This window comes from Schistocerca gregaria, chromosome 4 (genome assembly GCF_023897955.1).
Source record: "Schistocerca gregaria isolate iqSchGreg1 chromosome 4, iqSchGreg1.2, whole genome shotgun sequence".
Lineage (NCBI taxonomy): Eukaryota > Metazoa > Arthropoda > Insecta > Orthoptera > Acrididae > Schistocerca > Schistocerca gregaria.
The window spans coordinates 731,678,960-731,702,991 of NC_064923.1; the positions used below are offsets into that span (position 1 = coordinate 731,678,960).

The window sequence follows — 24,032 nt, forward strand, 5'->3', positions numbered from 1 at the left end:
TCCTTCTGGAAGGACGTGCATTTTTGGAAATACTAAATAAAAATAAATACTCAAAATTGTTTTCGCTTTTTTCCTTACAACCATGTGAATGAATGTAGATAAGACATAAATCAATTTTTGAAAAAGAAATAATATACAGCATACTTCATTTAAAGCTGTATCATATTTGTTCCTGTATTGATAATCTTTACTTCTGATGTCAAAAAGACACAGTTTGAGTTTATATTGTTCAATGAAAACTGTCAACTGTTCTTTGCACCAAGCTGCCATATTCTACATTCATTCTTCTCAAAATCAATTTGTCACCATGCCACATGAGGTGTTAAATTCACAGCTTCATGGGTAATCCCTGCTTGAAGGCACACCGGCAAATGAATGCTTCGGCTTCTGTTGGATACATCTGTGTATCACTGGATGCACTTTCATGCAGATACATGAGCTTTCCTTTGGTTCAGTGCAACATTCAGCAGCAGGGTGTGGATAACGAATTTAGGCAGTCTGTTCAACTCAGCAAACTCTTGTGCTCTAAAAGGAATGTGTAAATGCACACCTTAAACTCTTTAAAATTCTGAAGGTAGCAGAAATAAAATGTAGAAGCAAAAGGTTATTTGCAAGTTGGGCAGAAACTAGCGTGCAATTAAATGTTGAATGACATGAAAGGGAAGTAGCAGTTCAGAAAAAAGTGGAACAGGATTGTAGCCTATCCCCAATGTTATTCAATCTGTTCGTTCAGTAATACGTGGAGGAAACCAAGAAGAAATTTGGAAATGGAATTAAAATTCAGAGAGACAATTAATAATGTGAGGTTTATCAATGACATTGTAATTTTGTCAGAAACAGTAAAGGACTTGAAAGAGTGGTCAAGTGGAATGGATACTGACTTGAAAAGATGTTATACGCTGAACATCAATGAAACAACAACAAAAAAGAACGATAAGGTTCAGAAATAAGACACTAAAATTTGTATATGATTACTGCTATCCGGACAGCAAAATAACTGATGATGGCCAGAGTATGGAGTTATACAACATTCACATTTAACAGCAAGAAACGCATTCTTGGAAAAAAGAAATTTGCTAACATCAAATTGAAGGGTTAGGAAGTATTTTCTGAAGGTATTTTCCTGTAGTGCAGCCTTGTATGGAAAAGAAACAAGGAAGATGAACAATTCAGACGAGAAGAGACTAGATGCTTTTGAATTGTTGAAGATTAAATGGGTGAATCAGATAATTAATAAAGAGATACTGAATCGAACTGGGGAGAAAAGAAATTCATGGCACAACTTGACTAACAAAGCAGATGAGGTAACAGGAACACACTGAGGCATCAAGCAAGAAACTGAGGGAAGTGTGAGGAGTAAAAACTGCAAAGGGAGACCAAGGCTTGACTACAGAAAGCAGGTTCAAATGCATAAAGGTTGCTGTAGTTTTTGGAGAGGAAGATGCTTTCACAGGGTAGGCTAGCATAGCTGCAACAACAACATATGTATATTATAATATGAAGTATAACCGGAAATGAAAGAGAATAAATAAAAGAAAAAATATGACCAAGTTATGTAATACTGTACTTCTGGAAAACCATTTACATCAGCCTTAAACAAGGAAAAGGAAAGACAAACCTGAAAAACACTACACAATTAACATAACATATGTATAGAACAACATGTAAAATAATGAAAAGGTAACCAACCATATATAGCTGACTTCTGCATGGAGCATTGAAACACATAACAGAAAACAGTATTTATAACAGCTTTCACACACCCTCTCTCTTTCTCTTGTAAAAGTATACACACACACACACACACACACACACACACACACACACACACACAAATGTATACTCCCCCAGCTACTGTGGCCTCCAGGAGTGTACATTTGGGTGTCCATGTGGTTGTTTGCACAAATGCATATTCTTTTAATAGAAAAAAAGAAAGAGCTACAAAGTTAATATGAATACTGTTTTCTGTTACATGCCTCTATGCTCTACACATAGTCTACTATAGATGAGTGGTTACCTCTACCTTATTTTATGCACTGTTCCATCCAGGAATTTCCATCATTGTTATAACTTATGTTGTTGTTGTTGTTGTTGTTGTGGTCTTCAGTCCTGAGACTGGTTTGATGCAGCTCTCCATGCTACTCTATCCTGTGCAAGCTTCATCATCTTCCAGTACCTACTGCAACCTACATCCTACTGAATCTGCTTAGTGTAGTCATCTCTTGGTCTCCCTCTACGATTTTTACCCTCCAATACTAAATTGGTGATCCCTTGATGCCTCAGAACATGTCCTACCAACCGGTCCCTTCTTCTTGTCAAGTTGTGCCACAAACTTCTCTTCTCCCCAATCCTATTCAATACTTCCTCATTAGTTATGTGATCTTCCCATCTAATCTTCAACATTCTTCTGTAGCACCACATTTCAAAAGCTTCTATTCTCTTCTTGTCCAAACTATTTATTGCCCATGTTTCACTTCCATACATGGCTACACTCCATACAAATACTTTCACAAATGACTTCCTGACACTTAAATCTATACTCGATGTTAAATTTCTCTTCTTCAGAAACGCTTTCATTGTCACTGCCAGTCTACATTTTATATCCTCTCTACTTTGACCATCATCAGTTATTTTGCTCCCCAAATAGCAAAACTCCTTTAGTACTTTAAGTGTCTCATTTCCTAATCTAATTCTCTCAGCATCACCCAATTTAATTTGACTACATTCCATTATCCTCGTTTAGCTTTTGTTAATGTTCATCTTATATAATCCTTTCAAGACACTATCCATTCCATTCAACTGCTCTTCCAAGTCCTTTGCTGTCTCTGACAGAATTACGATGTCATCGGCGAACCTCAAAGTTTTTATTTCTTCTCCATGGATTTTAATACCTACTCCGAATTTTTCTTTTATTTCCTTCACTGCTTTCTCAATATACAGATTGAATAACAACGGCGAGAGACTACAACCCTGTCTCACTCCCTTCCCAACCACTGCTTCCCTTTCATGTCCCTCGACTCTTATAACTGCCATCTGGTTTCTGTACAAATTGTAAATAGCCTTTTGCTCCCTGTATTTTACCCCTGCCACCTTCAGTATTTGAAAGAGAGTATTCCAGTCAACACTGTCAAAAGCTTTCTCTATGTCTACAAATGCTAGAAATGTAGGTTTGCCCTTCCTTAATCTAGCTTCTAAGATAAGTTGTAGGGTCAGTATTGCCTCACATGTTCCAACATTTCTACGGAATCCAAACTGATCTTCGCCGAGGTCGGCTTCTACTAGTTGTTGCATTCGTCTGTAAAGAATTCGTGTTAGTATTTTGCAGCTGTGACTTATTAAACTGATAGTTCGGTAATTTTCACATGTGTCAACACCTGCTTTCTTTGGGATTGGAATTCTTATATTCTTCTTGAAGTCTGGGGGTATTTCGCCTGTCTCATACATCTTGCTCACCAGATGGTAGAGTTTTGTCAGGACTGGCTCTCCCAAGGTCGTCAGTAGTTCCAATGGAATGTTGTCTACTCCGGGGGCCTTGTTTCGACTCAGGTCTTTCAGTGCTCTGTCAAACTCTTCACGCAGTATCGTATCTCCCATTTCATCTTCATCTACATCCTCTTCCATTTCCATAACACTGTCCTCAAGTACATCGCCCTGGTATAGACCCTCTATATACTCCTTCCACTTATGTATGTTATAACTTATGTATTGCTCAATGAAAGTAAAAACAAAACAGATATTACCCTGGGAAAGAATGGAATGTCAAGGATTCTTTAACACTCTTGTATAAACTGAAAGGGTCAGTGGCGGAAAAGGTAACGCACAAGAGAACATTTCGCCGTACTGCAAGTTACACATTTGGTTAAATTTAAAAACAAAAATATAAATACAATAAAACACAATATTGTATACAGTAGATAGCATTTTCTAGCAGCGCACATGGAACTACGTGTTACCAGCATGTGAACCATTCAAAAACACAGCAGATAACATTCTCAGACTAATCCTTACTACACTGAGGTTGGTTGGTTAGTTATTTGCATCTTCAGTGGATCATAATAGCAATCTCTCACTATGATGTGAATCAGTTTTATAATTACAGCACATCTTCTAGGTGGATAAGCACTTTCTTTTGCTGACCCCTTCAATGGAGAACTGTATTTAAGTAGCTGACTTTGTAATCATCCAGTGTCCAAAGAGTTACATCTGAAGGAAACATCCAAAAGTAATATATTAACACAGCAGATAATGCAAATTATATTTGCATTTCTTAAGCTAGATTACACTTACTGCCTGCAAATTAACACTGTGTAAGTGAACAGCACACTGAATCTTATTTCCGTGTTAAATTATCGAATTGTTAACTTTATTTCTGCTTGTTAATCACTTGGAGATATTCAATACAATTCAGTTATCACAACAATTTCTGTAAATTTAGGCCCAGAATACACAGACGATTCTCTCCTACTTGAAACACAGTTGTGATTCAGAATATTTTCTTCTGCCAGAGATCAGAACTTGTTAAATGAACATGAAAGCAATGCATCATCTACCACTCCTGTGACATTGCAATTGAAATACACAGATGTCCAGATGGTATCATAAACATCCAGCTATACGCTAATGCTGACTGACTCTTCTCAATTCTCCTTCTCTCTACCTAAGGTGAAGTGTTTCTTGTGACCACTTTTGTCTGGCTATGATCTTTATCTACATATAAGGTTTGCAAGACCATTCTTGTCTAACATTAGCCCAGGAATTAAACCATTTGCAGACAATAAAATTACAGAACCTGGTTTATGTCTAGAATGGCTGAGTTCAAAAGATTACAGAAAACAGCATAGAATTCTTGTTTAGAGCTAGTGGAAAGAATTCTTTTTTAAATCTACTTAAATTTCAATTGAGAGATGTATTACAGGCTCTCTGTAGACAATCCTGTCTATACACAGAACAGAGATGTTAACAAGTAATTATGTGAGAAGTGGGTAAGCATTTAATCATAGGCTTCACTCACAAAATGATTGAGAGGACCAGAACAACTGAATTAGGTCTGCAATTGTAAGTTTTCCACTCTACTCTCCATTCTGCAACCTATTTTGACCATTTGGAAGGTGCATCATGAGTCATTGTCAGTCTGTGGATTTAAAGGAGCAGGTGGGGCTTGTTAAATCAACACAACATATCTGTAGTTTTCTAGGTATCTTGTCAAATATGGAATAATTTCTGGTATCCAATGGTTTAATGTATTTTTTTAGTCTATTTGTTGTGTCTCTGAAACAGGTATTCCTTTTTAACTGCGTAGGGCTTGCACGACAACCTCTCATGCATACACATCCGATTCTAAGAAACTTCAAACATTCTATACAAGCTTTGATAGTCAACAATTTTTAAGCTGTTTTCATTTGCTTGAACTAGTTTCAGTTAATTCAATATTAATCTGCTCAAAAGTATTGTTGCAAGTGAAATAATGCCTCATACAATGTCTTTTATTTTTAGCATCTGTGTTCTGGGCAAACTGAATGTTTTTGAACAAAAGAACTCATGATTTTACAATATTGTTTGAAGTGAAGCTTTTGACTACAGCAAATTTTCTGAATTAGATGGAGGGCACACAGTTCATTAATCCTATATGTTATTATGGTTTTTCCTCACATTCTGTCTGAATCCACTTTTATTTGATGTAAGTGAGAAACAGAATCAAATATTGTGGAATGCTAGTGAGAGACCTAAAGTTTTCATCTACAATGCTTGCTCAACCAACGTCTTCAAGAAATTCTTCCTTAAATTTTATGTAAAACTCTTGAAGGAATCATTACTGATAATTGTGTTTAACAGTATGTTTTGTACATGCACCAAATGTAATGAGCAAAGCCCTCACTTTATATGTACAACAGCTTGGAGACATAAACTTGATGGATATGTTGCTTTGTTACCACTGCATTATTTTTCATAAAGTACTTATTATAGAACTGAACCTTCACAGTGCAGTAGAAAGTGCACTGTTTGAAACATCCTGTGAAAAACCTGTGTGCCACACTGGGATTAGAACAAATACATGGCTTTTCACAGGAAACATTATTATTTTAAAACAACAAACCAGCCATTAAAGGCTGTGTTGTGGCTCTGCTCTCAGAGCTTCAATTCTCCCAGTATCTACTTTCCAAACTACATATAAATTCTCCTATGTCCCTTGTTGGACTAGCTCTCAAGTAAGAAAGAATATTGTGGAGAAATGATTTAACCACAACCTCAAGAGTTGCATCCAGGATCAATCTTTCACTCCACATTCCTGGTAGATTAAAACTTAAACCAGAACCTTGCCTTTTTTTTTTTTTTTTTTGGCAATGTGTTAACTGGCTGAGCTATCCAGGGACAATTTACGACAAAAGTTATACTCCTCAAGCCCTCAAAACTGCAGTACTGCATTGAGGCCATGACTATATGAGGTGCTGGAAATCATTCTGGAGAGACACTGATCCATGTATCTTACAATGTTACCCACAATGATTCAGTTCTCATGTTACCAGTGCTGGGTTCATCAAGCATACATGGGCATCAATAGCTACTGTATGCACAAGTGACTTATGATTAGGTGATCTGGGCTGAGGAAGGAAGGGTGGGGGAGGCAAGCCATGGTCATGAAATCACTGGGGCATTCATCAAGCCACCTGCACACAACCAAGGATTGGTGACATGTTGCACTGTCCTGTGAAATGTGGCATCTCCATCACGGTACTCTAATACCAGAAAAGAATATTGATGGTTGCAAGAATTCTCGAATGACATGCACCTGTCATTGTTCCCTAAAGCCGGACAATAGGTCCTAACTACAACCATGTGACACAGCCCAGACCTCAAATTGGCCACTGCCTGCCTGAGCACAAATTTCTTGCCATACAGGATCAACTGGTCCATGGGGAAAATACCACAGTCTTATAAATCCATAAGCTCCATATAACTGAAATCTGCATTCACTGGAGCATACTATATGCCCGTACAAGTCTTTAACAGACTCCTCAGATATTGTGTCTGAATTCTCACCATACACCACTGCAACTTTTGGATGTCATATATGGCACATCTCCGAATGAGACAATCTTTAACATGACTTTTGACCATTCAGTTCTTATTTATGTATATATTTAAATCAGTAAGTGGCAGTGAGAGTGAGAGAAGAAAGTACTAACTGCACCAACTTAAGGAAAGAAAGAAGACAAGGCTGTTGCCCGTCTCCTTACATTTTCTATTTGCACTTAGAGAATATAAATGAGCACTAACCACTATGTGACAACAGGGTAAAAAATGGAGGATAAAGATAATGATGAACGCAGAAAAGTTAGAACATGTAGCAAGATTTAAATATATAGAAACCAGAACAGAAAGCTACTGGAATCAAAGCTCAGAAATTAAAACAAGAATTTACATCTACATCTACGTGATTACTCTGCTATTCAGAATTAAGTGTCTGGCAGAGGGTTCAATGACCCACCTTCAAGCTGTCTCTCTACTATTCCACTAATGTTGTGCGGGAAAATCGAGCACTTAAATTTTTCTGTGCGAGCCCTGATTTCTCTTATTTTATCATGATGATCATTTCTCCCTATGTAGTGGGGTGTCGACAGAATGTTTTCGCAATTGGAGGAGAAAACTGGTGATGGAAATTTCATGAGAAGATCCAGCGCAACAAAAAATGACTTTATTTTAATGATTGCCACTCCATTTATGTTTGTGGCACTATTTCTCCTATTTTGCGATAATACAAAATGAACCGCCCTTCTCTGAACTTCTTTGATGTCATCCGTCAGTCCCACCTGATGCGGATCCCACGCTGCACAGCAATACTCCAGAATAGGGTAGACAAGTGTAGTGTAAGCAGTCTCTAGTAGATCTGTTGCACCTTCTAAGTGTTCTGCCAATGAATTGCAGTCTTTGGCTTGCTCTACCCACAACATTATCTATGTGACCGTTTCAATTTAGGTTATTTGTAACTGTAATCCCTAAGTACTTAGTTGAATTTACAGTCTTCAGATTTGTGCGACTTATCACGTAATCAAAATTTAGCAGATTTCTTTTAGTACTCATGTGGATAACTTCACACTTTTCTTTATTCAGGATCAACTGCCACTTTTTGCGCAATACAGATATCTTATCTAAATCATTTCACAATTTGTTTTGGTTATATGATGACTTAACAAGATGGCAAATGGCAGCATCATCTGCAAATAATCTAAGAGGGATACTCAGATTGTCTATGTCATTAATATAGATCAGGAACAATAGAAGGCCTATAACACTTCCTTGGGGAACACCGTAAATTACTTCTGTTTTACTCAATGACTTTCCATCTATTAATATGAAATGTGGCGTTTGTAACAGGAAATCATGAATCCAATCACACAACTGAAGTGACCACAGGCACTCAGTTTGGTTAGAAGACGCTTGCAGGAATGGTGTTGAAAGCCTTCTGGAAATTTAAAAATGTGGAATCAATTTGACATCCTCTGTCGATAGCACTTATTACTTCATGAATATAAAGAGCTAGTTAGCTGTGTTTCGCAATAACGATATTTTCTGAATCCATGCTGACTATGTGTCAATAAATCGTTTTCTTCGAGGTAATGCATAATGTTCGAATACAGTATACATTACAAAACCCTACTGCAAATTTATGATATGGGTCTGTAATTCAACAGATTACTCCCACTTCCCTTTTCGGGTATTAGTGAGACTTGAGTAATTTTCCAGCCTTTAGGTACAGATCTTTCTGTGAGCGAGCACTTGTATACAATTGCTAAATATGGAGCTATTGTATCAGCATACTCTGAAAGGAACCTGACTGGTATACAATCTGGACCAGAGGCCTTGCCTTTATTAAGTGATTTAAGCTGCTTGCTACAACGAGGATATCTACTTCTATGTTTCTCATCTTGGCAGTTGTTCTTGATTGGATTCAGGAATATTTACTTAGTCTTCTTTGGTGAAGAAGTTTTGGAAAACCGTGTTTAATAACTCTGCTTTAGTGGCACTGTCATCAGTGACTTCACCGTTGTTATCGCACAGTGAAGGTATTGATTGCATATTGTCACTGGTGTGCTTTACATATGACCAGAATCTCTTTGGGTTTTCTGCCAAATTACAAGACACAGTTTCACTGTGGAAATAATTAGCAACATCTCACATTGAAGCACATGCTATATTTTGAACTTCTGCAATACTTTGCCAATCTTGGAGATTTTGCGTTCTTTTAAATTTGGCATGCTTTTTTGTTGCTTCTGCAATACTAATGTCAAAAAGGAATTTTCTACAAACAGAAGAGTCTTCTGCAGTAATATGGACAAAGTTTTAAAGAAAAGACTGATACACGTTTTATGTGGAGTGTCCTGTATGGTGCTCAAACATGGACAATGAGGAAGACACTTGTGCAGAAGCTGGAGGCATTTGAGATGAGGATATAGCAGAGCATAGAAAAAAATAAATTGGATGCACTGGGTGAAAAATTAGAATCTGAGAAGAGTGGAAGAGTAGAGACAATTACTGACTGTAATACAAACAAGGGGAAAAATTTGACAGGTCACATATTTTAAAAGAAGATGAGGCTTATGAAAACAGGCTTAGAAGCAGAGTTGGTTTAAGGCACAAGCAGCACAAGCTGCCATTTAGGGCACCAAGCTGGGAGGAGTGCCACAGTCATCACAAGTATAAGATTTCTATACAGGACATATCACAATTCAGGTGCCAAGCTTAAACGGGTACCATGGGAACCCAAGTGCAAGGTTTGTATACAATGGTTCTAAGTGCCATCGATGTTCTCAGGAAACTTCTCCTTTATCTCAATTGTTGTGGGTACAGTTCACGCCCACACAAAGGATGCATTCTCTTCTGCTCCACTTTTTTTCTTTCCTCATCTGCAACTGACACGGGTTAAAGTGTACGGGGGGAGAGGGGGCCACCAAATGATAGGCCGCTTGTGTGCCAAAATGTTTTCAAACTGGCCCAGCTTAGAATGGTATATGGAAAGCAAGACAAGATGAAGGAGGACAAGGAGATCTGTGGAAAGGAAGAACAGACAAAGATGGAGGAGGTGACTTCAGATCCTGGATAATATACTGGATAGTTATTCTTGTATCAGAAACATATGTATCATATACAGTTATGACTATATTCTTTTGCCCACCTACTGTCCAGGAGGCTGCACACAACCAGCACTGAAACATATGGTGACCAGTCTGGTCTTCTCCAGTCACACTGAATGCCACATTCGTCAAAACAGTCCATACACTCCCACTTTGCCAAATTAACCTTTGATCTGCAAACTCTAGGTCTTAGTCTACTCAGGGACTTCCAAGTCATCCAGGAGATAGAGTTTCTGAAACTCTTTTCCAGCCAGGGGGAAGGTAGGTTATGGCCCTCCACAGCTGCAACCTAACTTCAGCAGTGGTACTAAGTGCCATCAATACTCTAAGGAAACTCCTCCTTGATTTCAACTGTTGCAGGTGAAATTCGTGCCCAGGCAGATGATGTTTCTCGCCTGCTCCATTTTCTTTCTTTCTACATTTGCAGCTAATTCTCTTCAAACAGGAGGCAGTGATATTCCTATGAGAGGATAAAGCCATTTGACTGAAGTGGATTTCAAGCAACCTGTTACAACTAAGAGCTATGTCCTCGTGTTTGGGATGTGCGAAATTATATCAAACAGGACATGCATACTCTACTGAAGAATAGCACAGTGCTATTGCGAAGATTGATAGAGTTTTGCATTGAGTACACCACTGTGATTGAGCCAGTTTCCATAGATGACAGTCCCTGGAGGAAACTTTAGATGGTAACAAACATACACAAGTCTACATATTTCATCAAGGCATATTACATAAGAAAATGAGTAGATGATGTACACCCTCTATTACCATTGTCCAGTGTCTTTGTGGGAAGTAACCCGTGATTAGGTTCAAGCACCCTTGATCATTACCATCTCAAATAAAACACTGAAATATATTCAAAATGAAATGTAAAGCATTGAATCCTTATATGTGACTCCCCAGTTTATTTTTAATTAATTTTGTTGATTCTTTCTTCAAATGCATGATAAATATTAACACACACTCCATTGGTTAATTGCTCATTGTCAGGAATACTAGCATATTTTCTTTAAAGCCATCAAGTATGGGATACTATTCAAAGAGCTGTTCAATGTAATGATCATTTAGGTCTGAACTATTTAACTTTATTACTTTTTGTATTAGAGGGGAAGCCCAAAATAAGGTGAAATTCTTTTTCTGTGGGTGGAGGGGCGATTTTGGCAGATTATTGGTACCTCTACTAAACACTTGTTTCAGTTTGTTAAGCAAACATAACATCTGGAAATGTCAATTCGGCAAAGTGTTTGTTTTCATAACCACTGTTACATATATGCACCCTGGTTTTTAATCATGAGCACATCAAAACAAGTTTTTGTCAAAAGTCATTACAGCTGTTGAACTGTCTGTTTTTGTAAGCACTGTTACATATATGAAAAGTGATTTTGTAAATGCAAAGGAAACAAAACAAGTTTTTGTCAAAAATTATTACTGATGTGAAGGGATTATATTATGAGTATGGTAAAGAAACCGAGCAACAACCATGTAGGCCAGTCAAAAGTTGCTTCATCACCACAACTGAAGAATGTAAAATACATTGGTTGAAAACAATGTGAAGACAGTATAAAAATGCCAAGGAAAGTTTAGGTGGAAAGTAAATAATTTAGAAGTAAAGGAGACCACTCCCCAAACACCACACACATTGAATCCTCAAAAAGCAAACAGAAAAGAATGAAGACTTGCTTGCTTCCTTTTGGAAAAATCCTGTAACTAGCTGTAGAAAACACACACACATTTACATTCATTTATGTGTGACTATCGGCAACTCAATTGTTCAGCTATTTGGAGCTTAATTGTTTACGAATATAGTACTGATTTGTTTCTTCTATCTTACGGTGATGAATTTGTTCCCCAAGTTATCACAGGAAACTGGCATTCTACCTTCAAGTGATAGAACAAGAATGTGGGGCTTGTGGTGTTCAGTAAGAATGGTTTGCATAGGTGGTGTCAAAGTATTGGCTCATCCATCACAATAGTATTCAGGTAACTTAGGGATGATTGTCTGGCAGTTTACATGCAAAATAAAATAACAATGATTTTCACCCAACTTATTCATTAGATCTGTCCCACTCTAATTTTTCTTATTCTGTAAATTAAAAGGATTCAACAGAGAAGTGTTTTCAGAATCAAAGCAATGTGTAGTAGAGATGTTTGGCAGCAGAACTTGTCATTAATGCCTTTCCACCCACAGAAACTGAATTCTAGTTATTTTAAGGCCCCTCCTTGTAAGCAGGGTGTCCCAAAACTTTATTCGGATTGTTCAAGCTTGAGTGCCTATCTGCAAACTGCGGTGCAGGGGTGGGCACATGGGTGATGCGCGGGCAGTCAGTTACCAGTGCTGTTGTGTAAGTGACTGTATTGTCATGGCCAGATGCCCACGGGCTTTGGTGACCAAGTGGTTAGTGTACACACGGAACACGTGCAACAACGCTACCTGACGGGTAGCCAAATCTGGCTGCACCTGCCAACATGTGAACTGATGGGTGCTCTCCACACCTGTGCCCTGCAGGGCAGCACAGTAGCAGCCTACTCTATGTCGTGGAAAATCCTATATTGTGGATTCTGAGATAAAGACATAATAGTTTAAAACAAATGTTTAATACAACACAAGCTCTTAAATGAAGATATGTTTGTAAGCTGTCTATGTTTCATAACAAACGAGCACCTGCCACCACATCAATGTTGTTGATCCCGCCTTAAAAAGTATGACAAAGTCATCAGTGTTGTATCTACAGAAGCGTTTATTACTGTTTACAGAACATGATTGATTGTTGCATTATTGCCACAGAAAATTGCAGGAAATTGCAAACATCCATTTAATGTATACTGTAGCAGGATGAACAGCCAAGAAAGGCAAAGAAATGTTCCAACAAATATTTTGCAACTGGAAGAAATGTATCACAAGGGATACAAATTTCTTACAAGAAAGTGAGTGGTTCAAGCAAAAAAAGTTGGCCAAGAGTATTGAGAAAGAATTGCTCACACAGCAGAATTTGAGAAGATGATGTTCATGTGGGAGCAACCATCAATTTGCATGTGAAATGTACACTTTGAAGAATACAGGTGTGAAGAGTACTGGGAGAGCAGCAATTACATCTTATCATAAACAAAGCAATCACACTTCTATCATAAACAAAGTTAATTTCTAAATTGACACAAATGAACAAACATTCAACCTGTCACAGAAGACAAATAAAGGCAGATATTCGGTCGGTTGTATAATATTGGATTTAAACTGTCACAGCCAGATATTTTGCAAGACTTGTGGTATGCTTGCCACACTGAGTAGTGAGGATGAGAAGAAGGAGGCCCTTTATGTAAGAGGGCTGCTCTTGAGATGAGCTAAAAGTCTGAGGACGAAGTTTCATAAAATTGACAGCTGAAGTTGACTAAAATGCACAGAATTTCTACTGACCTGCATTAACTGCTACCAACACCAAAAATTTCCTGTTCGCCTGCTTTTTGTTTGAGCAAGATGTAGATGATGTAACTTTTCTCAATATTATTGAAATAGCCTCCCCCAAATCTTCAGCATCCCTAGTATACTACTCTCTGATGTCAAACAGGAAAACTCACATGTTTACTGCACAATTTTTTCACTGACTTTTTGATGAAGACAAACTTAATTCACAATAGTAAGGGCAAGTAAACAATTTTCCAGGGCTTATTAACAATTTTTTATCCATATGGCACATTACACAGCTAAAATAAAGTTTAGCAACTTGCACTAAAAGTACGATTTAACCAAATAGATAACATGCAATAACTCAAAACTGTGTTCTTCTGGGTTAGCACTTTCTTTGACTGATCCCTTTAGCTCTTACCTTTGTTTGTTCCAACAAGTTCCTCATTTGTTCTGGTAATAGATACATCACCACCTTACAGTATAAGTTAACTCATAATTAGAATCATACTGATGCAGATATTCTTATCATATAAAATAATCTCTTACTTAGTACCTTCATATTTTAGAGTCATTTTACCAATTTCAGTAACTTTTCCTAATCATAAAGTCCTCAGCTGACTATTGCTCCTAACTTTTTTGTTTAGTTCCACTCAACTGAACACCTGAAAGTACAAGATTAAGCCTTCTTTTTATTATACTATACCTCTTTGGACTAAAATCATCACCTACATCATTATGGATGAAACTTCCTGGCAGATTAAAACTGTGTGCCGGATCAAAACTCAAAACTCTGGACAATTTGCCTTTTGCAGGCAAGTACAACAACTGAGCTACCGAATCACGAATTATGAGCCGTCTGCACAGCTTTACTTCCAGCTGTACCTCGTCTCCGACCTTCCAAACTTCACAGAAGCTCTCCTGCAAAGAAAGCTTCTGAGAAGTTCGTAACAAAGCTCGGATAGCTCAGTTTAGAGCACTTGTCCCCAAAACGCAAATGTCCCAAGTTTGAGTCTCGGTCAGATACACAGTTTTAACCTGCTAGGAAGTTTCATATCAGCGCACACTCCACCGCAGAGTCAAAATTTCATTCTGGAAATCATTATAATGTGCCTTTCATATGTTATCCTCTGAAATGAGATTGACACTGCCAATTGTCCTTCTTGTCTATCTCCTGGCCTTATCCCATATCTTCACAGAGTTGGTATGGTAACCTGGGTTTGGTAATGTTTGTGGTAAAGGGTGGTCAGCTGCCCTTCCAGTCACCACACCTTCCCCAAAAGATGGAATTCGTGTATCCCATCTATCTGCGTCTGGTATTATCTCATTTGGAAGTATGAGAAATTTTTTTTTTACAAATGTTTGTAAATTATGTAACTGAGGCAAGATGTAAATACCAGCTGGTATTCACCTAGTCAGATGCGGGAAACTGCTTAAAACCCACAACCAGGCTGGCTGACACAGTGTCCCTAGTCATTAATCTGGGGCTGGCTCCAAAGTGGCATTCTAACACATATAGCTGTTCAGGAGGGTGCCACAGTCCCTTGACTTTTATCCTAAATTAATAACTCACTGCATAATTTCACTGTTGGCCTTGTGTGAGCCCTACTGACACTTAACTTGCTCTTTAGTGTCTTCCAGAGTAAAAATGAGCAATAACCACATCATTAGTACAATATACTGCAGCCCCACTGCTGGTAAAACATTTATCATAATTGACTTCTGAGAAGAGGTGTAGGCAAACTATCAACTAATCTTTTAACCCTTTCAGACTCTCTGGCTACAGTTAAGTACAGTAACTTTTAGTGTATTTCAGCTAAAACAGAAGAATTTTTTCTCAGTGAAAATCTGAGGTACACATTTGTGAATGTTTATCGTGTGCAAGTCTTGCCAACTGTTGTGCACTACTATGAAAATACCAGCAAGTCAACTAAGCAGTGTGCAGCAGTTCGTGACCACCAGAATACACAGATATGGTTTGTTCGCTATTTTCCACTGTATGACTGAATGTTGTTATGGTGCATGGTAATTACTGGATGATCATTTTACTGTTTGTTACGCAGAGAATATTTCACTACTACTTATTTTAGCCCACAACGTGAAGCCAAGTGGAGAAAATATGTTTTTCACAGGCATATATTTTAGTATAAATCTTGCATCTAAACTCACTAAAAAGCACCTAAGAGCATTAACACATAAAGAAAAAATTTCCTTTCTGCAGGAAAAATTTAGGTCTGAAAGGGTTCAAGATTTGAGACAAGTATTGTAAACTCTTAAGTTTGGTAAAAGCACCCTCTCTCTTTTTATACTACTGAGCTCTTGGAATTAACAGTTGCTACAATTACTATTCAATTGCTAAGCATGCTATAAACTTTAACAGCAGTGACCTGGATTCCTGACATGTCATCTGGGTACTTGGCTCTCATCATGCACCTGGGTCCTCATGTAAAGCAGCTTTTTCCTCATAAAGTTCTCTATTTTTATTCCCATCTTCTTCCCAAGTTACTACAATTATAATAATTATTATTTACATCTGCTGATACAGCCGAACTTTGAATTATACTTTAAATCTATACCTATAATCTGTAAGCCATTTTTTAGGATGTGACAGAGTATTTTGTGAAACCCTGTGACATTCTACCTTTCCTGTTCCAGTCACGAATGGTCTGAGGAAGAATGATTGTCGGTAAACCTCCTTGTGAGCTCAAATTACTCAAATTTTATATTCTTTTCGTGAGAGATACATAAGAGGAAGCAATATATTTGTTGACTCCTCTAGCATTTTATGTTCTCAGAATTTCAATAGTAAACCACACCACGATGCAAAACATTTCTCTTGTATCGTCTGCCACTGGAGATGGTTGAGGATATATGTGATGCATTTATGCTCGCTTAATGAACTTGTAATGAAACATGCTTCACTTTTCCTTATCAACCTTATGTTGTTCTGATCCCGAATCAATGAGAAATATTCAAGTATCATTCAGATGAGGGCACTGCTGAGGATTCCTCCAATGAAGCTCAGTCTGGCATCCACTTCACCAGCTTTTGTAGTTTTACCTGGATATTCGGCTTGAAACTGCTCATTAGTATTCTTACATACACCGGGTCTATTTGCCTGTTTATGTGCAATATGTTACATTTGCTTTTGTCCAGGGTCAATTGCCAATCCCTGCATTGAGTGTTGATCCTCTGAAGTCAAGGCAGCTTATGCTGATAGCTAACACTGCTGTTACCAGGTTTCAACTGCGAAGCTCGAATGGGTACAGGCGAAACCAAACTCAGATGTTGTCAGAGACATGTTTGCAAATTCGTGTTATGTGATTTTTTGAGGTATGCCTGTGAAATGGCCCAGTGCAGCCCACTGCAACTGTCAGGGATCTTCTTATGCTGTCTCAAATATTGGTCATTTATACGTACTATAATAAGCAAAATAATATCCGTAACATTCCTCTGGGGTACATATGATGTTACTTTTGGGTCTGACCAAGTGTGTGAGTGTGTTTGAGAGAGAGAGAGAGATAGATAGATATTTCAAAATTTCCTCTTTTTTTCTCCATGTGGGGTATTTTATCTAATTTATATAATTTATATTCATATGTCATCTGATCATAAGTATCCACACACCTACTAAAGGACAATAATATGGGGTGTGTCGACCCTTCTCGATTATGATGGCTTGAAGCCTGCTTGGGACACTTTCAATGACATGTCCATATGTCTGTGAATGAATGGTTACCCATTCTTTCTCAAGAGCCAAAACTAGAGAATGTATTGATGTTAGACATTGGGGTCTGGAGCAAAGTTGATGTTCTAATTCATCTCAAAGGCATTTCATCGGGTTCAGGTCAAGACTCTGGGCAGAGAAATCCATTGCAGGAATGTTACTGTCCGCAAACCATTGTTTCACAAATGCTGCTTTATGACAGGGTGCACCATCATACAGATACAAACAATCACTGACTCTGGCCTCCTCTACAATACATAGTATACAGTGCTGTAAGATGTATCGAACCTTTTGGCAATTAGTATTTTTGTAGGGTGTGATTACAGTGGCACTGATATCAGGGCATTCTGCCAATGACTGACGTCAGCCGAAGACAGCTGATCTTTTCAAATCTGTATGTGCACGATCTCTGTGCAACCATTCCGAATGCCCCAGGAACCTGTCAACATTCCCATACACAAAACATGGGCTGTGAGATATTTGTAGTTTAGTATAAAAAAGGAGTTTGCAGCATCCTGAGGATGAGAAAGATAACAACAGGGACCTTAAAATCTACATTCTGAAATTACTATTTTGTTGGAAACGACAATTTTTGAACAACTTAAAAATTTATTGAAAGTTATCTTATAATACATTATCTCTGGCTGTTTAGCTTGAAACCTACACTTAACGTAGAATGTCATCTCCAACAAATGGAAAAATATATCAGAAATATTAGGCCAATATTATGACATCAATAAATAAAATGTCATCAACTCTGATGGTTTAAGTTTCTGTAGTGGTTCTTTTTTGGGTTATAGTAGGTAGCCATTAGCTGCCTTGGATTATTACTACTGTTTATGCCATTATGGTGGTGATTCTATTACACGAGGTGGTTTAGAAATGTGTTGTTTGTGCTTTCACTTTTCAGTCTTTAGGGTTCAGAGGACCTTATTCCAAAATTTATGTTTATCCTTCACACATTTACTAAATAAATCACTGAAAGCTAATTGACATAATATGTGTGTTTTTGCTGAATTTCAAGTTATGCAGAATCTTGCATTTCAATGTCTCTATGAATCATCTCAAGTACGAAGTAAAGCACACAATATGTTGGCCTGTCTTGTATTATTTGCCCAAGGCTTTTCGATGCCTTCTCTGGAGTTTCGCCAGCACGCCACATAAGGTCTGCCTGGACTTGGTTAAGCTGTGGTTATTCCTCTTCATTTTCGCTTTACAACAACATCTCAAACCATAAATTTGGGCAGCTTTAGAAGTGTCCCTGACAGATTTGTTACTAAGGTGGTTTCCAATGACTAGTCCACATTCAAAGTTGCTAAGATCTCTACATCTACATTTATACTCCGCAAGCTACCTGACAGTATGTGGCAGAGGGCACTTTACGTGCCACTGTCATTACCTCCCTTTCCTGTTCCAGTCGCGTATGGTTCGCGGGAAGAACGACTGTCTGAAAGCCTCCGTGCGAGCTTGAATCTCTCTAATTTTACATTCGTGATCTCCTCGGGAGGTATAAGGAGGGGGAAGCAATATATTCAATACCTCATCCAGAAACGCACCCTTTCAAAACCTGGACAGCAAGATACACCGCGATGCAGAGCGCCTCTCTTGCAGTCTGCCACTTGAATTTGCTAAATATCTCCGTAACGCTATCACGCTTACCAAGTAACCCTGTGACGAAACACGCCGCTTTTCTTTGGATCTTCTCTATCTCCTCTGTCAACCCGACCTGGTATGGATCCCACACTGATGAGTAATACTCAAGTAGAGGTTGAATGAGTGTTTTGTAAGCCACCTCCTTTGTTGATGGACTACATTTTCAAGGATTCTCCCAATGAACCTCAACCTGGCACCCGCCTTACCAGCAATCAACTTTATACGATTGTTCCACTTCAAATCATTCCGTACACATACTCCCAGATATTTTACAGAAGTAACTGCTACCAGTATTTGTTCCGCTATCATATAATTATACAAAAAGGATCCTTCTTTCTATGTATTCGCAATACATTACATTTGTCTATGTTAAGGGTCAGTTGCCACTCCCTGCACCAAGTGCCTATCTGCTGTAGATCTTCCTGCATTTCACTGCAATTTTCTAATGCTACAACTTCTTTGTATACTACAGCATCATCCCCGAAAAGCCGCATGGAACTTCTGACACTATCTACTAGGTCCGCCTGATCAAAAGTATCCAGACGCCCCAACGTAATGCGGAACTGACCACAAGATGTCACAACAGAACCAGCTCCTGACAGAACCAGCCTGCTGTTCTGTTCCTCTACTGACAACACAATACTCCTCTCCTCTCCTCCTTTTACCCTGGAGGGTCTGCCTCTCGTGACATCTTGTGGTCAATTCCGCATTACACTGGGGCGTCTGGATACTTTTGATCAAACAGTGATATCTGCAAGCTTTTACAGTAGTTATCATTTCTTTCAATGATACGCATTATACTCTGCAGTTCTAACAAAGCAAGAAACCTCTCCTTACTTATAAATATCTCATAGGCAAGCATCTCTATGCTTCCCTATTCTGTGAAGCAGAAAGATATTATTGAAGAGATATACCAATTAATATCTTGATAATACTTTTAGCTACCTTAAAGTGGGGTGACTCTGAACATTTTAAATTCATTTTTGTAAATTAAACAGAAACTTCTGAAGATATTGACATGAAACTTTTTGGGAAGTTGCAAGAAATGTTGCTGAATATGACAAAGCAGGTAATACATTTTTATCCCCCATGCCTAGTTCTTTTTTTTTCCCCCACTGTTCAATTTCACCCCATGGGTCGGGTTCACTTTGAACATGGAAACATTTTCCTATTCTGTGGGACTCACGTCAATTACTGTTAAATGACACCCCTATCATATGAAACAGCATGATATTTTGTATATAAATGTAGTTTTGAAAGTAACTTATTTAGAAAAAATTTGAGTATTTTTATGAGTTTTCTTTAATCACCTGAAACTGTTCATATGATTATGGCTTAATTTTGCTAAAAATGGAAATGGGTGCTGAACTAGTTATGAAATAAGAAAATTATTTAAAAACAGATTTTTTCATAACAGTCTGTATTACTTTAATAAAAGAAAGGAATAAAAGTTATCACATTTTAAAGAATTACATCTGTAAACACTCTACAGGAAAGGTAGTCGGCACGAAAGTGTGTCCACTCTAGCAGATGTCATAGACATCAAATTTAAACTCAGAATGAAGCTTTCCCCTTCTATCTACCTTAGAATCAGGTAGAATCCTACAAATGTCATCTTTCTCAAAATCTGACACATTGGGAACATTAGTTCTCACGAAAAAAACTTCATCTGATTCCACCTCGGAATGCCATTTCCTCAGAAGTGTAATTCCATCATTAGTGATAACATGTCCAACACTATTTTAGACTTTTCTTTGAAGGAAACTTCACTAAAAAATGTTTTCCATGGAGCTGATGGCTCTGAGCACTATTGGACTTGAAAAAAAATCTGAGGTCATCAGTCTCCTGGAACTTAGAACTACTTAATCTTAACTAACCTAAGAACATCACACACATCCATGCCCGAGGCAGGACTTGAACCTGCGACCGTAGCAGTCGCGTGGTTCCAGGCTGAAGCGCCTAGAACCGCTCGGCCACACCGGCTGGCATGGAGCTGATGTCTCAAAGAATACGGAAAGTGCTGTTCAAAGTCACGCCTTGAAAGACAAGCCTTCATATTTTATTTTTTTATGTCGTCAAAGAATAAATTTAACATCTTACGCTTTCGGTAAATGTTCATTCAAGTATTAACCTTGCCAATAAAAACTCATTTCAAATTCTAAACTCAAAAATGCTTCTAATAATAGGCACATTTTTTGTGGTTGTGAAGGAACTTACATTTCCAGAAAATTATTTTATTTTCTGGCATTGTTATACAATGTTATTTCATATTGACTGTCATATCATCTGAAAGTATCGATTACTAGCAATATTTAGCGACTCGGGCCTTAGTTCCATATTTAAACACTAGAGTGCAGCATTTATTTTAAAAAGACGCTAAATTGCTGTTCAAAGTCACCCTGCTTTACGGTATATTATCTAGTACCTCAGAGTATTTATGAACAAAGCAATATATGAAAGCCTGCCACATAGTATACCAATAAAAAGTCATGGAAAAAATATCATTACCTTTCTGAACCAAAGGATGTGTGAAAAAGTAAATGAACAAAGGTTTGAGAAGATGGTAAACAATAAGATGGTCCCTAATACCAAGTTCACAGCATGTGGCATTCATTGCAGTGCATACCAAACAGAGATGTGGTTACTTCTCAATTTTATCGTCTTCTCAAACTTTCTCTCCAAATGTATTTTTCCTGTCGACACTTGTCTCCAATGTAATAGATCTGTAGTCTCAAAACTTGGAGATACACATTTATTACATTTTTGATGGCGTTATGAGGACTACAACTTATCCTTTTGCTTACCTCACATTGCAATCTTTTCAGTATTTCCTGCTGTTGTAAAGAATCTTCATGTAACCCCCCCTCCCAAGTAATTATTTTTCTACAACCACTGAGCAACCATATATTATTTAGATTGTTGTTCTACTGATAACTGCTCTTCAATTTTGCTTTGGATTTTGTTAATTTTGGTTCGTGCTTAATCTTCTTTCTAACCAATGTTTTCTTTTATCGAACAACGTAGGATTTTACAACTGGTACTTAAACACATGGTGATTTTGGTGGGCATTGGGCCACAGTCTAAAGCAATTTTCTGTGCCTAACATCTGATCTCCTAATGACGCAAAAATCCTCAAAAGCTATTAAGACGTCATTAATTAATTTTCAAGCTCAGACATGCTCAGCAAGCCAAAATGTTTATACTTAACAGCACAATGGTGATATTGTGATGTCATCTGAACGTAGTCAAATACTGTGGAGTCACACAGGCTCATTCTACGGAACATGTACTGCACAAGAGTCAGTATTGTTTGCTTTATTTAACACACAACTTATGTAATTTCAGTCTTTCTCCTTTTTTGTTAATGCTCTTTCACATTTTTGAGTTTATATGGCCATCTGTACATCCTAGAATAACGCCATGGCAATTGACGGACATAATTCCTTCACATTATTCAAATATTCGTGTACCTTCCTTGCTGGTTTCAACACTGAGTCAATACCGTTGTCCTGCTAGCACTCCGCTGATGTGATCTTTGACTAGTTTTACAAATAGTATGAAAACTTTCTCTTTAGCTGCTTCTTTTTTGATGACAGCTCTGGCTCTTTTAGCATGCAACGCTTCATTTCTTCCTTCTTCCAAAAAACAAACCATCTAAACATTAAATTTTCATCCCATGGGTCAAAATAGTTATAGATCAAACCAGCAGAGTGCTCAAAGGCCACAGTATTGACAATGTTTAAACTAACAAGAAGAGTGCATGAATATTTTAATACTTGGAAGACCTGTGCCAATTGCTTGCCACAGCAGTACTGTGCAAAATTCCAAGCTCACGTGGTAAAGTGTATAAAGGAACTGCTAAAACAAGCATCAACACCTGGCTTAAAGGTCACAAAACAATTGTTTTCTGGGCAACATGGATAAATCAGGAGTAGCAGACCATGCACGCCATAGAAATTCAAGATGATTTTTAACATAAAAAGACTGAAACTAAACAAGTTGTCCATTTACGGGCTACATAAAGCCAACGATATTAACTCTTCTGGAGTACAAGCTCCTTAACACATGCTGACACAACTCTGCACTCTTCAGCAGAGATCAGATGACATCACAACATACGCGTTGCATGACTGTACAAAAAGTTTTGCTTGCTGACCTCTTTCAGGTTAGATAATCAACTAATGATATCTTTATAGCCTTTGAGGATGTCACCAGCATCAGGAACTGAAACATTAAGCACTGAAACATGTCTTAGAGCAACTGTGTAATGCTTGTATAAGTTAAATCATCAAGATTGTTTCCTTTTGTTTGATGCCAAGGTACCTCTTTCCACCCAGTCACATTATAATTAATATATTTTATTTTAGTTATTTACTCACTGATCGCACTTATGCTTTTAGTTCATGTTTCACGGCGTATTCATGTTTTCTTTCTCTCTCTTTAACTACTCACCATCATTCTCTTTCTTCAGTACTCCATCTTTCTAAAGACAGAGTTCTTAGGAGATGAAATGCAACATTATTTCTGATGTGCATGTTTTTTCCTTGTCAGTCTGCTTATGAGGTGACTTAACAACTTAATATGAATACACAATTCTACATGACAACCACCTCAGAAGACAAAGAAGGTCATAGTGTGGCTAACATTTAAAATAGTCTAGCAAACCGCTTCATTTGGAACATAATATACCATTTAATATTACATACTCGGCACATGTTGCAATTTCTGTGTCACCATTTGACGCACCTCTTCTAGTTTAATGTATGTTAGATTTTGAGTTGATTTGCTCTGAGATTCAAACAGAACCCGTAGCTTCTTGTCAGCTGCTAAAAAGGCTTCCACTGTCTGGTGACACTTACTCAATTTAAAAACACAACTGCAACACACATGGTGTGGTAAACCATCATTTTTATGAACCTGCAAAAAAGAAATATTGGTAAAATTACTTCACTGAAATTTAAAGAAAATAAATTCTAGACTGAATTATTGTTTTTCATACCTCTGTCAATCAACATCAAATAAACACTGTAATTATGTGTGTGTGTGTGTGTGTGTGTGTGTGTGTGTGTGTGTTTGAGTCAGAAGTGCAGTGTTTGGCGTCTGTGATTTTTGCTTTCTT

General features: G+C 37.8%; 1 protein-coding gene across 6 annotated transcripts in view; it reads right to left on the minus strand.

Moving 5' to 3' along the window:
- LOC126267183 (zinc finger protein ZFP2-like) overlaps positions 1–24,032 on the minus strand; it is a 151,726-nt gene that overhangs the window by 16,612 nt on the left and 111,082 nt on the right. For all 6 annotated transcript variants that reach the window (XM_049972151.1, XM_049972147.1, XM_049972146.1 and 3 more), the window contains one exon: positions 23,660–23,830. In XM_049972151.1, the coding sequence (XP_049828108.1) occupies positions 23,660–23,830 (171 nt within the window). The remainder of the gene's footprint in view (positions 1–23,659; positions 23,831–24,032) is intronic.